Source organism: Ostrea edulis, chromosome 6 (genome assembly GCF_947568905.1).
Source record: "Ostrea edulis chromosome 6, xbOstEdul1.1, whole genome shotgun sequence".
NCBI classification, from domain to species: domain Eukaryota; kingdom Metazoa; phylum Mollusca; class Bivalvia; order Ostreida; family Ostreidae; genus Ostrea; species Ostrea edulis.
In genome coordinates this window covers 70,479,016-70,497,420 of record NC_079169.1, presented here as the reverse complement: position 1 = coordinate 70,497,420, position 18,405 = coordinate 70,479,016, and the positions used below count along the sequence as shown (strand labels likewise).

At 34.6% G+C, this 18,405-nt stretch overlaps 1 protein-coding gene across 1 annotated transcript; it reads right to left on the bottom strand.

The window, feature by feature from the left end:
- Nucleotides 1–9,440: 9,440 nt before the first annotated feature.
- On the bottom strand, nucleotides 9,441–16,653 carry LOC125647334 (uncharacterized). The gene is made up of 5 exons (XM_056140664.1): nucleotides 16,495–16,653; nucleotides 13,859–14,088; nucleotides 11,915–12,050; nucleotides 10,498–10,667; nucleotides 9,441–9,765 (listed from the first exon to the last, which is right to left on the bottom strand). The coding sequence occupies exons 1-5, from the start codon at nucleotides 16,551–16,553 to the stop codon at nucleotides 9,521–9,523; spliced, it is 840 nt and encodes a 279-aa protein (XP_055996639.1). The 5' UTR covers nucleotides 16,554–16,653; the 3' UTR covers nucleotides 9,441–9,520.
- Between the last annotated feature and the right edge of the window lie 1,752 nt (nucleotides 16,654–18,405).

Below are 18,405 nucleotides of genomic sequence, written 5' to 3'. Positions count from 1 at the left end.
AAATATATAACTAATGATACATGCAAACCTTGAAACCATTGTGGCTTCGCGTTGACCCAAGAGATTATAGCATATACAAATCTGAAACTAAAGTACATGAAGATTCTTGCATATTTATTTGACAGTCAACACCACTGTGGCTTTTAGATTTATATAAACGATGTTTGAATCCCTACATCTGGCCCCAGGGATCATGTGTTTATTCCATATACATTATTTAACTACTGATGAACTTTGAACACTGGTCTTGAGGGTCATAATATGAGCAAACTTGAATCTTCAGAATATAAGCAGTATTTCTTACACATTTAGGATTTCTTGGTTCTTGAGAAGATCTTTGAAATTATACTCTACCCTATGTTTACTGTTTCTTAATTATCTCTTCCTGAAAAGGGACTTGTTCCATCATTTTGACAAACTTGAATCCCCTTCACCCAAGGAAACTTTTTGGCATGTGTGGTTGAAATTGGCCAGATGTTATTGAAAAGAAATTGAAAATGTGAAAGTTTACAGACGATTGGTAGATTTGATCAGAAATGTTTACTTGGCTCAGGTGAGCTAAACATTTTCAATAATATTCCTTATAAACTAAAATTATACCATGAAAAATATTTCACGTAAGATTATTCTTGATCCGCTAATTGCATTGCTGATTGATTGTACCGATCCAAATAATTATATTTACGTCATCTACGTGAAATGCATGGACTCAAACAAAGACCTCGATCAGTTAGCCTTTCTTTTGTTGATTGATTGGAGTTACAAGCTAGGACCGGTATCGAGATGACACGATATATTGGTGAAATGTCACAGTCAGACCTACATGTAATTATTTAGACTATTTGAATTTGACAGCGACGACTGTGACAGAGAATCTATCCAGTATTACGTAAAACTAAACTGATAACCAACGAACTATATACATTTCCAATGCGTTTGCCTTTGGTGCCTGTACTAATTGTACATGTAACGACAGCGCAACAGCTGTGAACAATGAGCGGAAGCTGTGAACAATAAGCGTATGAATCTTCATAAACACAGTGCGTCCAATTTAAAGGCTGGAAATTCCGAAATAAATGAAAGAAAAATGTAAATATAATTTCATTTTTTAGAATTCACGAGGGTATGAACTGCGACGCTTCACGCCGGAAAACTTCATAAGTGAACAATATGGATGACGTCACTATTCAATCAAACCAATTACAATCCGGAAAGTGATACGACAATCCAAGTGTATAAACAAATGATGTAGTAGTCTAAGACTGATTGCATGCGATTATGTAATTTAATCAAATATAATAATTGATTGATTGATTATGGTTTTACGCCGTTTTGGCAGTAGTTCAGCCATTTTACGGCGGGAATAATCAAATATAATGTTCCTCAGTTACAACCAATGAAATTACAGAATTTTATCCAATTGAATAACGTAATTTCCGAGTGCGTACCTGTATTGTTCATTTCTAAAAGCAGTACTTCGAAAGACTGCTATTGTTAGGTTTGGGATTGAAACTGTATCTAACTATAAATCTATCTAGCCTGCTGTGAATTTTCCACGGAGTCATGTATAAATATGTGTGGTTTTCAAATACAATCCTTGTAAAAATGATGCAAGAAAACAGTCTCAGCAGAATGATACATGATGAACAAAAATATTACCGACTCCATTTTCGTCTATGTATAGAACTTGGCTCAACATCAGTGATTCTGTTTTCCCGTCAGTGTTGGGAATAACGACGAACAGGTTGATTTCACCACCAAACACAGGTATCTCTGATCCAGACACTAAATCAGCCCGGTTACAGCTTGAAGTGTTAAAGAAATATCTTACATCTGCTCCATTGACGAGGTAGGAAATCAGGGAGTGGAAGGAGTCGACTTTAATCATGCTAGATATAGGAAAGGTACTGCAGCAATTTCATATTTTGAACATTCTTGATATTCATTTTTGCTAATTTTCCAAACAAAAAGCATATGGATGTAATTCTGTCCTCGTTACTGATCCAAGATAGGTAATTCAATATTCAGTCGATGCCCCAGTAATGTTCACCCTACTGTGACCCTACCCTGTTTAGTGACAATCAGGATAAGCCGAGTATTTGACTGAAAACCCAGTGTGGCGTAGGGGGGTGTCTTGTGGCGTAGGAAATCTTTTTAACTTAAGCAAAGTTTCTTGCCAAAATTTATATCTTCAGCAATGTGAATATTGTTGTCAAAAATATAAGGCAGACCAATTTGTTCAAATAGAGGCATTAAAGGGTACCCAAGTCAAATTTTCATGCATGAAGATTTGTTTAAAGTTATTTTTTGTCGAGTAAAATGGATAGGAGTTTTACTGTTCATGTAGAAGAAATGATGGAGTATCAATATAGCACATACATGTACATGTATATGATATTTGCGGAAAATACAATGCGTCGAAATCAAACTTGAGACGTCACCTAAAGTCACATTCAGTGATATTATTCCAAGCAGTCGTTGGATTCACATACACGATTCAAACAAAAGAATCATGCAGGGGAGACATGCGAATCTTGAATCTTGTGAAAAAAGATTCAGACAGTTGTGCTTCTAGGAGACACCTTAAAGCACATTAAAAGAAATGAGTAGAGAAGAAATGTGTAAAAATGTTATAGTTTTTTCAAACATTTGAAAAATCACATACCCAAGTACAAAGTAGAGAAAGTGAAAAGATTTCATGCGACACATTTACTCCGTTTATCTAATCAAGATATAGGGCTTACGGCGGGTGTGACTAGTCGACAGGGGGTGTTTACTCCTCCTAGGCACCTGCTGATCCCACCTCTGGTTTACCCAGTGGTCTGTGTATGTCGTACTCTTAATTTTGTATTCTTTACAGAAGTTATAAGATTGATCACTAGTCGCTATTCACCTTTTCATGCATTATTTCTTTCTCACAGAAGATACCTTGCTATCCACATCAAGAGAAAGCACAACACTTCTAAAAGAAACGCATGTACATTGCCTACCAGTTTTCCCTGAACAGGCATTCCAAAATATGTAAATGGACAGTTCGTTGGTATTTTTTTTTTGTATTGTGAATTAGAATTACAGAAAATGCAAAAAATGATATAATAATACAATTGAAATTTCAAACTGGACATGGTCCAGGTAATACATGTATGTATAATTTTATCAGATACAATTTCCTTTTTTTTTTTTTATCATATCATTTAACAGTATTGATTTTATTGTGTATAAACTGTTGACTAAGGAAGCCCATTTATGACTTGTCAAAAATATTTTTGAATTTGAAATAACGAATCAAAAGAATTCTTAATTACAAATTTGATTTGTTATTTTAAACTTTTAGATTAGTTATAACGGATTGAATTTGTTATAACGAATTTGTTATGACAAATATCAAAATTTGTTTTAACGAATGCAATTTGAAAAGACGAGTTTTAGTAAAGGTTATATCAAGGTGTCAAATTCGATATAACGGTTTAAAAAATCTTTGATATCAAACTAGTATATAATTCGTGATAACGAATTGCAGAATTGGTAAGAATATATTAGATAGTTTGAAATTATAAATGTTTGAATTTATTAACTCGGATTTTAATTCTTTACAACGAATAAATATAACCTGTTAAAACGAGTGATTAATAAAAGCACATTTCGAGATACATGTAATTAGACGAAGATGTCACAATATCAGTACAAATTATTAATATTTCTTAAATCTTTTTAAGGCAATTTGACATAACGAATTTCAAAATTCGTAAATTATTTCTTTAATTCGTTATTTCAACTATTGAAATCCGTTAAACGAAGTTTACAAATTCTTTATAACGAATTTAATCCGTTATAAAGAAGTCTGAAGGTTTAAATAACGAATTAGAATCGAAATAACGAACTCTGAAATTCGCTGTTTCAAATATAAAACATATTTTTGATAGGTTCTAAAGGGCTTCCATACTTGACGTAAAATATTATGGGAACATCTTGGGGGACTGGTATTGCTCTGCAGTATTTACAGAATGCTCGTTTCCATCGGCTGGAATTCGCTGTGATTGGAATCTGTACTGAAGAATATATAAAGGGTTTCAGTTCAAACATCTTTCTAGAGACAGTATATTGGGGCATTTGACAGGCTCCTGTAAAAAATCGATGTATATAACTCATCAAAGGCTATACTATCATTGGTCAAAGTTGAGTGAAATCTGTTGGAGAATGAATTAGATTAATCGTGCTTAGCTGAGTTTCAATCTGATTACGCAAACTACATGACAAAGACCTGCACAGGAAAATGACACGCACAAACCCTTTAGATAACTGCATAGGGTTCTTCATTTTGGTCAATGTTTGTACAAACATCATGCAAAGTTTGAGGAATGTTGTATGATTACCTTCGTCGTAAAATTTACAGAAGAAATAATGCAAGCTGAATAATGCAGCGATTTTAATTTACAAATAATATTTCACCGTGAAAATTCATTATGTCCCAGTATATATTCTTCGTATTACATCATATACACTGTAATTATCACGTTTGAAAAAAAACACCTTACCTTTGACTCTCAGTTTTGGATATTGATGAAGTAAATAACATGACCAGTAGTAGGAACAACATGCTGAATTATAAACTGATGTATAGCTAAGGAATAAATCACGAAGGTTGCTTGTACTATGGGAAAACAGGAGGTAATTATAGCATTTAACCTCTTTCAAATCTACGAATGTTAGGAAGAAAGAGGAATATTGTTTTTTTTATTGACTACATAAATGTCTCGAAAGATAAGCTTGTGTATATTTGTACACTTAAAGCTGAAAGACTGACGGAATTCGTTGTAAGATAAAGTATCTAGTTATTGATAGCAAATGTGTATCTGTCCGACAGTCTATAGAACCGACCTACTTCTTAACCCGTTAGTTGGTCCTTTTGCCTTTTATATACTTCAAAGTTAGAATAAGAGTAGATTTCACAGACGTTTGTAGATATTGGGCTTCTTAATCGCGGGGTGGAGGGGGTATTCGTCATAGCACACGTAATGCATTGATGTTTTCCTTGATGAGAAAATAAACATGATATGTCTCTTAGAGTGTTAAATAGAATCCCTTTTCAAATTAGGATAAACTTTTGTCACCTGCATTGCACCTTCCCAATTTAGCTGTGACATATTTAGTAAAACATCAACGTTTGAATTATGCAATATCCCAATATGTTCACAAATGCCTTAACTTAGAGGGGTTGCGTTTTATTGTACTGAAAAGTTGGTAAACATTGAGAGCTTCGTCGATTTAGAATTTTGTTAAATCTTTATTGATATTCATCGAATGACCGATTTTTAAAACCTTTGCTATTTTAACATCCTCCCCCCTCTTGGATCCATTATAACTTTTAGGAAGATAATTGGATCCTCCTATCCCAATAATATGCACATCTAACAATGACAATGAAGTATTGTACAAAGTTTCAAATCTATCTGATAAGCCATATTAGAAGAGAAGTGTTCACAAGATATTTTACATCCTTCACCCCTCTTAGATTCATTATAACTTTTAGGAAAATAATTGGATCCTCCTGTCCTAACAATATGCACATCTACAAATGGCAATGAAGCATTGTACAAAGTTCCAAATCTATCATATAAGCCACATAGGATGAAAGGTTTTCACAAGGTATTTTATATCCTCCACCCCTCTTAGATCCATTATAACTTTTAGGAAAATCATTGGATCATCCTGTCCTGACAATAAGCAAATCTACAAATGGCAGTGAAGCATTGTACAAAGTTTAAAATCTATCATATAAGCCATATAGGAGAAGTGTTAAAAAGATATTTTACATCCTCCACCCCTCTTAGATCCTCTATAACTTTTAGAAAAATAATTGGATCCTCCTGTCCTGACAATATAATTATGAACATCTACAAATGGCAATGAAGCATTGTACAAAGTTCCAAATCTATCAGATAAGCCATATTGGAGGAGAAATGTTCACAAGCTATTTTACATCCTCCACCCCTTTTAGATCCATTATAACGTTTAGGAAAATAATTGGATCATCCTGTCCTGACAATATGCACATCTACAAATGGCAATGAAGCATTGTACATAGTTAAAAAGCTATCATATAAGCCATATAGGAGAAGTGTTCAAAAGATATTTTACATCCTTCACCCCTCTTTGATTCGCTATAACTTTTAGGAAAATAATTGGATCCTACTGTCCCCATAATATAATTATGCACATCTACAAATAGCAATGAAGCATTGTACAAAGTTCCAAATCTATCAGATAAACCATATAGGAGGAAAAGTGTTTACAAACTATTTTACATCCTCCACCCCTCTTAGATCCGCTATAACTTTTAGGAAAATAATTGGATCCTCCTATCCCGCCAATATACACATCTACAAATAGCAATGAAGCATTCAAGTCTATCCGACAAGCCATATAGGAGGAGAAGCGTTCACAAGATTTTGTGACAGACAGACGGACGGACAGAAAGTACAAAAACGACATATCTCCTCCCCCCCCCCCCCCCCCCCCCCCCCTTGAAAGAGGGGAGACATAATAGATAAAGTTTTCTTTGAAAAGAAGGATGGTAAAAAGGGATCACAGGCTACAGCTAAAGTGGGGAGGTCTTTCATTGTTAGATATTCGGCAGCAGTACATGTTATTTGTGCAAAAACCCTAGCTACTTATCACTGGACATACATGAAAATTCTAGATGTACCAGGCTTGGCGATGCCTAGTGACATCAAAATCAGTTGAAACACTGTAGTGCAACTGGACAATTGCAGGTGAAATAAAAATCGACATCACCTTTATACTTTTTAATGCTACATTGCATAATCAACAGAAGGTGTAAATCGGTAATTCAAATAAAATCAGTGTCACATACGTAATTTTATGATCACAAATCTAATCAATGTGTTGATTTTGAGAAAACAATATGTAATTAGCAATTAACCAAATTCTTTGATTTTTAAATAAAAGTTATGAAAAAGACGCCCATTGGTTACAACACTCACCTGAACCTCACCCTATACCTGTATGTGTATATACATAAATATCTACTTGATGAAGTTATATTTATACGTTGTTACTCGCAATTGTGAGATGCAGTCGTCCTGGCAAAATTGGCATGATCCTATATAGACCTACTAATGCTAAATGAGTTTGTTTACGTAAAATTAGCATACCAGCATCTTGTTCTTAGAAACATAGCCATGGTTTAGAGGATTCTCATGTATATAATTATTGTACATGTAGCGGGCATCCTCTTCCATAAAAGAGCCATGTTTTGTACAACCTCCACTACCATTTAACATCTTTCAATTTAATTCATACTATATAAAATAAAACGACATTTTATCTATAAACAATAATAATTTTCTTTCATATGTCGATTCAATATATCCCTGTGAACTCGAAATCAAAGATCCCACAAAGTCGTCCACTTCTGCTTCAGACTTCGATATTTTATTGAAAGTAGATATTAACGGGAAACTAATACCTCAACTTTATGAAAATCGGGAGGATTTCAGCTTCTCCATCGTCAAGTTCAAATATTTATGTAGCAATATTCCATTATCACATGCATATGGTGTTTATATCTCTCAACTGATTCGATACGCAAGAACTTGTTCTGCGTATGATCAGTTTTTAAATCGAGACAGACTACTGACAAACAAGTTGATGATATAATTTGCCAATACAATGCATCATTGGGTCAAATGCTGTCTGACATGTTTCATACGAATTGTTAGGCCGTTCTTGGCACATTGATTTTGACTACGGATAACTCTTTTTATCTAATCAAGAAATAGGGCTCACGGCGGATATGACGGGTCGACAGGGGATACTTACTCCATCTAGGCACCCGATCTCACCTCTGGTATGTCCAGGGTCCGTGTTTGCCCAACTCTTTGGTACTGCTTAAAGGAGTTATGATATTGATCACTGTTCGTTATCTTCACCTTTCATACTGCACCTTAATCCCTCGAGGTTCAAGAAAGACCAGTATGATCGGCGGTGACAGGATATTTGTAGCCCAGTTGCTACTTCACGAAGCACCTGCCGTGTGATTTAGAGGTCCCTGGTTCGAATCCCGGTATTGTCAGTTGTGTTTTCTCTTTTCCTGTAACATTGAATGTTGTGATATACCTCTGGAGCTGACACATGGAAGTACCTGCTTGGGGAAAGTCTGGTCGTTTTCGGATCATTAATGGTAGATTTACAAATTATGCTGGTTCAACTACCTGACCAGATAATACACGTAGCTCATTGGTTCAGCACCGGATTCATACCAATATGTTAGTATACAATCTCTAGATCTTTGATTGTATACTATTTAAAATTGAAACATCAAAGCAAGAACAATAACCAGTTGATTCTGTCGATAAGTTTTAAGCATGTGTGCACCACAATATTCATCCTAGAACAGCACTGGTCATTGATCTAGTACAAAATATATGAAAAACACGATTTGTCTCAATTTTCACCACAGACTGATGTGATGAGTTTTATTTCAAACAGTTTCTAAAACTTCAAATGTTGATATTAAACATAATGCTAGAACGTGTAGATTCATCTAACCACTGTCAACATAATATCTCTCCATGAATCTAAAATTTATCTGTCTGAAGTATACATCCTTGCCGCTTCGACATTCAAAAACCATGAATTACATGTATAATGAAATGCATTTGTTATGTCTGATGATAAAATGACCGCCATTTTTGGTTCATTATTATACCCTACGCAATGAAGTTGCGGAAGGTATTATGTTTCGACCTGTCTGTCAGTCCCTTTTTTGGTCAGCGCAACTCCTCTGAGACTGCTCAACAGAATTTCGTGAAACTTCGTAGTTAATAAAGACACACTGTGTAGATGTGCATATTTTCAGGAAATTCTAATTCAATTTTTCAAGGAGTTATGCCCCTTTTGAACTTAAAATGTCCTGTTCTTGCCAGCGTTACTCCTCTGAGACTGCTCAACAGAATTTCATGAAACTTTGTAGTTAATAAGGTCACATTGTGTAGATGTGCATATTCCCATGGGAATTCTGATTCAAATTTTTTCTGGGAGTTATGTCCCTTTTTGAACTTCGAACCCATCTGTCCTGTTCTTGCAGTAATGTATAGCATTACCATTCATTATGTGAGGCATCGCCAAGCAATGTTGGAGCGTGGGGTATGTGAGCTTGCTCACCTTTTCTTTCATTTTCGTAATTAACCTACAACATTAGAAACTTCTTGTCCAAGATCAAGCCGTAATTAGAATAGTCAAGTGCTATATACACATGTAAATTGGTTCGCAAATAAGGCATAATTTCCCTTAATAATGAACAATTATAGATTGACTGATTAATTCATGTACGTATCAATCGAACAGAATTATCTTATGGATATGCAAAAGAAAATGTTGAAATAATCTCTCTTTCTCTCTCTCATAGAACAACCTTGTTATAATTTTGTATTTATTGACACTAATATTGATTATGCATTATTGATATGAATGTTTAAAATTTTAAATGTACTTTTCTTTAGGTTCCATTAATGAAAAAGTTAACCCCTTCGGTAGAAGATTTCGAACCTAATGGACATGAAAGCATGTCATTGTCTCCTTCTTTCCACGTTGTAGGGTCTAAATATGCCATCTTGAAGGTAGCCGTATTGTTTTGGTAAAGATGTCCAAAAGAAAGTAATCGGGTAAATTGCCAGGGAAAGAACTCAAAAAATGTTGTTGATGCAGAGAAGGTAATGGAACCGTCCTTCATAATTTTGAAATCTAAAAGACAGACAATACTGTATCAACAAAGGATATTTGAATACAAATGCATTTCTACGCTACGCTGGTTACAATAGGAAAATAGCATTACATGTTGTGAAACTTTATATCATGAAACAAATCGATAGCTTTTCTCTGTAGGTCAACTTGTATGCTTAAAATTAGATTTACACCTGGATGAAATTCATTAATTCTATTCACTTTGCTTTAAATGGATTTTTCAGTATGTACTTCTAAGAACTAATATATGTAGTGTGGCGCGATTCGTCATTAAGACTTGACGAACAGTCACGCGCTGATCACGCACGCTGCTAAGAGACACACGTAAGGGCGGAAGGGAGTATTCATGTAGAGTGAATTTCTCTGTGCTTTATATTTCTTCAGTTACAGCAGTTATGTTTATTTAAAAGTTAATTACAATCTCTGCTTTATAATATATTTCAAATACAATTTTATGGGCATCTGTACGATCATCTTGAATTGACGTCAAATAACTATCCCATTCCCATTCTCAATGACGAGGTAGCTTGTAACAGCGTAGCGAGAATTCCACCGTCATCAAAAGAAAGTTTTTAGACATGCCTTGATAGTCAAGTGGTCACAGGTTACAGGCTGGGGATTTGGTTTCGCAGGTCTTAAGTTCAATCTCGGGTAGGGGCGGAAGTGGGTATCCATATATAGGTATACTAAAAATTTAAAGCAGTAAATATTCGAATATTTGGAATGAATTACCTTTGATAGTATTTCCAAAGGAACCGTCTCCACAATCGTCAGGATCTAGTGGACATTTGCATCCTTTCGTATTCACCACCCAGCGAACCTCTTCACCGGAAGTCAACATGGTTTTAATCTCCTTGAATGACTCCATTTGTTTCTGTTGTCTGTGCGGTTTTACCCATATACTTTGGGAGAAAAATATGCAGCTGATTTTTTTTAAATGAATAAAGCTCAAATGACCAGAACATCATATGCCGTGATTCAAGATACATGTATATGCATTGAAGTAAAAAAGATTCTTAAAATTATAACATCAACAAGAATATCAGTAAAACTGGTGGGCGCTCCCCAGACTGAATCTAACCAATGAACTATATCATATGACAAATGACTTACATAATGATCAATTACTGTTGAAATACTGTTGAAGTCAAGGTTTTACAAATTATATATTGAGTGACATTGAATTTTACAAAATGTCCTTTGTCTGAAAGTCACTTGTCTATTATTTATTTGTATATATGATAAATTCCTGTTCAAAAACAGTTGATTTAAGGAACTTTTTCCTCACATGATGTATATTTTTCGAGTGACCTTAACCTTTCCAGTATGACCTTGAGTGGCCTTGGCCCAAAAGATCAATTGCTGTTGAAATATTGATATGAAATTGTTTCATATACAAGGTATATGTACTGGGTGACCTTGACCTAATGACCTTGAATGATCTTTTGACTGAAAGCTAATTACCTGTTACTTATTTATATGATATACCTGCATGATCAATACCTGTCCAAAAACTGTTGAAATAAAGAACAGGTATGTGTTCTGAGTGACCTTAACCTTTCCAATATGAACTTGAAAGGCCTTTGTCTGAAAACCTGTTACTTGTTTGTGTGATATATGATCAATATTTATTCAAAGCTGTTAAAATAAAGAAACTTTTTCCTTTAAGGTATCTGTCCTGAATGACCTTGACCATTCCGAAATGACCTTGGTCCAAACGTCCCGTGTCCCAAGAAAAATTCTTCTGATTAATTATGATCAATTTCTCTAGAAAGACTTAGGAAATGGGAACTTTTATATAAAGAAACTGTTGAAATAAGGAACTTTTATATTTTCTGAGTGACCTGACCTTTCCCAAATTGACCTTAGTCCACAAGTCTTTGTCTCAAGGAAGATTTGTGATCAATCATATCAATTTCTGATGGAAGGTTTAGGAGATATGAGCTCGGAAGGACGAACGGATACGACAACTGGATGCTCCGCCGAAAATTTTCGAGGAGCATGCATAAGAACAGGATCTCCTAATAAAAAGTGTTACCATGTGCTTCATTTATTGACAGATCAACGTTTATTCTGGTTTTTGAAATTACAAAGGGTTACTGCATGAACTTAGTATATAAAATACATACTCGTACATAATGACTCATACTTTCCTTCTCCCTTTGTCCAGTTACACATTGTGACATTCATATCCGCAGTGTTATTCAAGAAGACACCGGGTTTCCCCCAAAATATCATAGCCGTATCGTTAGTTATCCACAGTGTATGTATGTCCACATTCAAATCTATAAATAATTATTCATCTGTCAATCAAGAAATAAAATATCATTTTTAAAATTCCATTGGGACATGACACGAAGTTAGTCACGTGATCAAATCCTATAACAGCCGACGGGCATTATAGTAGATTTGATCACGTACCAACTTCATGGCATGTCCCAATAAAACTCTAAATATGATATATCATCTTCTATTTTGGTTTTTGTTTTTATCGAGCTTCCATACTTAATGTAGCAGGTGACCAAAATAATGATTGGACAACACATGGCATACATGTATATAGTTCATTAGATTTTTATCGAATACATAATTGGGAACAATATCTAAGAAAATACAAATAGGAGTGAAAACGATGAAACAGGTGTAAAGTAAAGGTAACATCTAGAGCGTCAAGTTAACTCAGTTGAAGACGAGAGGAGCGGAGTATACTACATCCGCGGTGTGATTTGGTTGATAAGCGATGGAGAAACCTTGGCGTTGGTTTACTTAGTTGATAACGCAACAGTTAAACACAGATTTCTACAGAAATTTATAGGATCTGAGAGAAATGACGTAGGATAGATGAATTAAATTACATGTTACGTTAAGGTCTTGATAGGTTTTTGCAAGTTTTAGAAGGGAACAACGGCATATTCATCGTTAGGACACATGGTTGCAGCATTACACTGACAAATTTAGAAGAAGTGCAGGTAGGTTGCGTCTTTTATTTACCTTCAGTGTGTGTAAGAGAAAATCAACACGAACTGAGGGAGAGTTTTAGTTCACTTGAAGGATTTCTGTTTTAAGATTTTAATGAAAACTTGCAGCGGTGTCCTGCCATGAACATAAATTTTTCAAGACTCGAAAGCATGGCCATGATAACTGTTGCCCGGAAACAACAAGTTATCATCGTCATGAGGTAAAGTAAATACTCTGACTCCATTTCTTCGCTTCCAATATCGTATGAATTCGCCATAGTTTCAGACAGTATTTAAAACAAAACAACTGTTTTATTAATTGATACAATTCTTGTCTGTTTACAAAATAAACTCCATATAAATATTCTGACGCGTATTTCATTTTGTTTCTGTTATGATGTAATTGCGAAAGTACCTTACCCAAATACTTCTGAAGCGGTGATTGTACATTGTATTCCTACGCAATAAAGTCTGATCACGTGATCGACTTCATACCATCAAGACTGAATGTTAATTTTGTTAATATTGTCATACAAGGATTTAAATATCTGATAGAAAGACCTCTATTGAAAACTATCAATTTTAATTCCATTTCAGATGAAACCATGCATTGATTATTTGATTATAACTACATTTCACAATGTATACAGGTGGTGTAAAGAATCCAAAATCATTGACTTCAAAGTTTATGGTCGGGTCAATGCCTATTGCCTCGGTGTAGGCATTGCAAAAAAAAACAACAACAAAAAACCCATCACTTTGACGTTGATTGCGTATTAGTTTGTTTACAGTTACGAGAGTTCAAAACGATGTGACACGAGCCCTAATTCACGGTCTATCGACTGCTATCTACCCGTCCCAATTCACGGTCTATCGACTGCTATCTACCCGTCAAAGATTAATTTCCCGGGTAAATCGTGTTTACACACTTTTCCGTTATCTTTCTGTCTCTTCATGGTGTCATTTTGTAAATATGAATTTTTTTTTTTTATTAAAAAACCATCGGTAATTTTTAGACAGAAATAATATCCGGAGAGAGAATGGTATTTATGATTTTCAAATTACACTCTTGGCTTTATACAATCCCTAAAAAGTTGGGAAATAGGTTGGTATGAGGTAATGCAGAAATAAGTTACCTTTTATATTTTCGTCTATGTATTGAACATGGCTGAAAATCGTTTGTCCCGAGCCGTTCTCTGAATCGTTGTACGCCACAAACAATTTGATTTTACCGCCAAACATAGGAACGTCTGCTTTAGAAGTTGATGCTGAATCATCACAGATGGAAGTGTTGAAGAAATATCTGAGATCCGCTCCTGTTGTAAGGTAAGTAATCAGCGAGTCGTAGGAATGAACTTTAATCGATCTATGCAAAGTTAAAACAAGAATTATGTTTCATGTTCTTAAAAATGGACTGGTTCACGATTTTTGATATAAATATTTTTAATTTTTAATGTTAAACATTGAAAATATAACTCGTGAAAGCCAAAATTTTGACCTTCTGAATGCAAAAATAAAAGCAATATTTTAGCCTTAAATATGTGTTATGTAAACAAAGACTCGAGTCTTTTTATGTTTTCAACTTTACATGTACAAACAAACAAGTGAAATATTGATTTTGCAATATAAAGCATCTTAATTTTGCATAGTCACAGATTTTAACTTTTAGATGACACATTTTACCCCCAAAAACCTTGAAATGTGAAAGATATAATGAAACTTAGATCGATATCCATTTCTTTTGAAAATTTCGTAAACAATAGCACACTGCAATCTCTGTTTACAAAACAAATAATAAACTCTCTAAAATGAGCTTCTGTGATAATGTATAACCTTAATTTTTATGGAAATCTTTTAAACACATTAGTCAGTAAATTTTGATCATTAAAAGTGAAAAAGAAAATTTTGAGGAAAATCGTGAATCGGTCCCTTTAAAAAGATTAATATAGTTGTGTAAACCAACTTTAAAAAAAAACAACCAAATACACCCCCCCCCCCCAAAAAAAAACCCCTACCCGAACAACCTATCTCAACCACCGACAATGCAAAATATGTTTACCAGACGTTTTACAAATTTTTTTTTTTTTTAAAATACGAGTCTCATTTGTTGAACGTACATGTACTTGTACAATGTACGTAAAGCAACAAATGCTTACTACTTTTACCCTGTACACGTGCAAGTCTTTCGGCAAGGTAATTCAGCTTGGGAATACGAATTTTTGAAACAAATGAGACAAACAATAGACATTGTGAAGATAGAACAGTGCCCCCTAAGTTCATATGGAAACGTGACAAACCGTTTGAAAGATGTGTAATATATATATTTATGGTTTTTACAATTAAATTGAAATTACTAAAACCATGTACAATGTATATGTTCAGATCATGCATGGATGCTGCAATAAGAGATGTGTATCTATATGAAAGGAAATAATTCATCCATCAGGATACATGTACATCTATTCAATCCCATACAAGGGCGTCCCTGATTATTCAGTGTGTGTAATGTTTATATGTGAAAAAAAGGAGGTAAAAGTTTTGTTTGTACACTAATCTCGATGTACAGACACTTACTACTTAGCAAGTGTCTTGAAGTCAAGATTAGACAGATATTTATTCATTGGCAACTTTAAAAGTTGAAAGTACAATACATACGTTAAAAAAAAACCCATAAGAATATTAGCAAACTATAAACGTGATAAGAATGTACATGAAAAGACAAAGAATAATCTTAAAAGCATTTACATACAATAAAAATATTTGGAGAAAAATATAAATAAACGGACGTACATAAGGTAAAACAAAACAAACAAAATAATGAGTCTGCAATAAGGATTAAAAGTCTGCTGACTAGCTTTCAGAATACAATGTATGCTTATGTATGCATTTGGTTTAGTATACACCAGGGTATAAAACTGTTCTTGTAACGGTTTGTTTTAAATTTTGGTAAATAATATTTTGAGGAGTTTCTTAGATTATATAGGTTTTCGCGAATGTCAGAAAGGAGCCAGTGGAGTCGATGGGATGGGTCTTCCATATCCTTGAAAAGTTTTAAACATATATTTTTGCGTCTATCAGATAGGTTTTCAAGTCAGGTATATTCCAAAGCTTTTTGGTAGGAGTCTAATGGTCGTATGATCTTGAGCAGGGAGGGATCTTTATCGTGCCACACCTGCTGTGACACGGGGCCTCGGTTTTTGCAGTGTCATGCGAAGGACCACCCCCATGAAGTCGCCTCGTACGACAAGCAAGGTGTACTGAAGACCTGTTCTAACCCGGAACCCTATGGGAGTTGTCATTAAGAGAGGACACAATTGTACGATAAAATAAACCCCAGAAGAAGTAAATGTACAAAATATTCAACAGAGATAAGATTAGTATAGATTTAAGTTATACAGTATGTAATAATTGTAAGATATGAATGGTATACAGTTTTGTAATCGGGACATGATTGTGTGCAATGCGATTTCTTCCCAAAACTATTCATGCATATTGAATCGTCATATATTGTCACTAACATTCAGATTCTCGCATGAGCAAATTGCAATTTCTGCGAAACAGATGCATTTCATACCTTAAGAATCATATATTTAGAGTATAGAAAAGTCATCAATGCATCTTGCGGTATCAACTTGTCTTTCAGAAACGGCATATTCAGGTGACATTCATTAAATAATAACTTTGAAAGATTTTGGCATTTAAACACACAATGTTCAAAATTTGATGTATTACATTTTTGCGAGAGCACATTTCTAATTTAAAAACCCCCTACTTTTGACTTCCAACTTCGGCAGAGGAAAGTGTGAAAACCAAGGTCAGGAGAAGACGCATCCTGTTACTGTGACGGTCAATAGAAAACGATGTAGTCTGGCGATGTTATGTCGAAAACTCTCACAAGTACATGTACATTGATACGTACAACGTGATAACTGACGACCAATCGGCGTAACTATGTAAGGTCAGCAGGGGCGGATCCAGGAATTGCGGTTACGGGAAGCGCCACTTTATGAGACAGGGTGTTTGGGGGCCGCCTTGAGGCCCCCAGTGGGTCCAGGGAGTGAAGCCCCCGGAAACTCCTGGATTTTACAGGACTTGAAATATGTCTCCTATTTAGTCATTTGTACTATTTACTATCATTATGAAAGGTGAAATTAATAAAATGACGCAAATTTTAAGGGTTTTTGGAAAGAATTAAGTCTCCCAATACAGCAATTCAAGGAATCAAAATATTTTGACATTTATTTCTCCGGCAGTGGAAGAAATTGTTTCTTTTATCGTTAAGTACATTTTCCTAAACAAGATACCACGATTTACCTTAAATTTGATAATTTTAGGGGAAGGGGGTCCGCCACTGGTCAGTGTAGGTAATGGTTAAGTTTTAACAATATAAATAAACGTTTCCAGTTTACAAAAACAACACACATATATGTGATAAATGAATATATTTGCGGATGCTACTAAAGTTAAATGCAAACATAAATACACACTTTTCACTAAAGTTCTGAAAATTGTCTACTTTGTGGGGTAACTAGTGTGAGTGAGTATAGATAGAAAAAAGAAATTGTTAAATAGGAAAATGCTTTTATCGAAAAAAGTCAATATGTGCATATAAAAATTGAATATGTAAAAAGTCAAAGAAAGGGGCAACGAGAAATGTGTGTCGCGGACTAAAATATAACTCTAGTATTGAGAGTTATTTCGCATAGTTCACGAGTGGAATAAAAGTGGTGTGACTTTGAATTGTGCGAAAACTCATTGCGGAATATTGGTAGCATCTCCGAAGACAAGCGTGCTTTTAAATAATCATTTACCAGACATTCTTTATTTTCCATATTTTCCCATACAGCAATAATTAAAATCAGGAAATGTACATTTGTTTGAGTTTTAAAGACTAAGACTTTCTGCATGGCCTTGTTCACAGATAAAAGTACGAAATACATATATGTATATATAAATTGAAATGTTTCTAATGATCTTCAAAATAAAAACGTTAACATGTATTAAGAAATGAAACTTATAATTCTTTGTTTGATGCATGTATCAAACGAAACATTGGACGGAAAACTTCATCAATGCGCGTAGCGCATTGATGAAAAAGTTTTCCGTCCAATGTTTCGTTTGATACATGCATCAAACAAAGAATTGTAAGTTTTATTTCTTATCATTTAATTATGTTTATAAGATAGAAAAACAAATAGTTTCTCCCATCAAAAAGCTTAAATTAACGTTTCTGAAATGGCGCGTAGGAATACATATAGGCAAGAATGAAAAGAAAAACAAAACGGCATGGCTGTGCGTTCAGGTCAGGAACAGTTACTGTGCAGATTTAAATGGATCATACGCCAAATTAAAGGTGCAATGGTTAAAAGCTGAATTAAATATAAAGGAAGATAACAAGTGGTGACTGGATTTATGCTGCATCGTGTTGGAGGAGACGTTGAACACTGGTTGTGTCGTTGGAACGGTGGAATGCAATTCGGCTCCATTTCAATATCGAGGAAAACGTTCAAAACGCACTCGTTGACTGAGCCCCATATAACGCAGTTCAATTTCATTGATATTTACCAGATCAGAAGTCGCCACTTGCTCCGTCATGTTATCGATCTCGTAAAGCAGACGATTCATACCGGGAACTCGTGTAATCTGTCTACTTCTACCAGTAAGTTGTCTACGTCATCAAATT

What these genes read in the sequence shown, in the direction of transcription:
- LOC125647334 (XM_056140664.1), bottom strand. Translation starts at nt 16,553, where the DNA reads ATGCGTCTTCTCCTGACCTTGGTTTTCACACTTTCCTCTGCCGAAGTT. An exon ending in GCCGAAGTTGGAAGTCAAAA is followed by an intron (nt 14,089 to 16,494) that starts GTAGGGGGTTTT and finishes AACTTTGCATAG; the next exon opens with ATCGATTAAAGTTCATTCCT. An exon ending in CATAGACGAAAATATAAAAG is followed by an intron (nt 12,051 to 13,858) that starts GTAACTTATTTC and finishes AATTATTTATAG; the next exon opens with ATTTGAATGTGGACATACAT.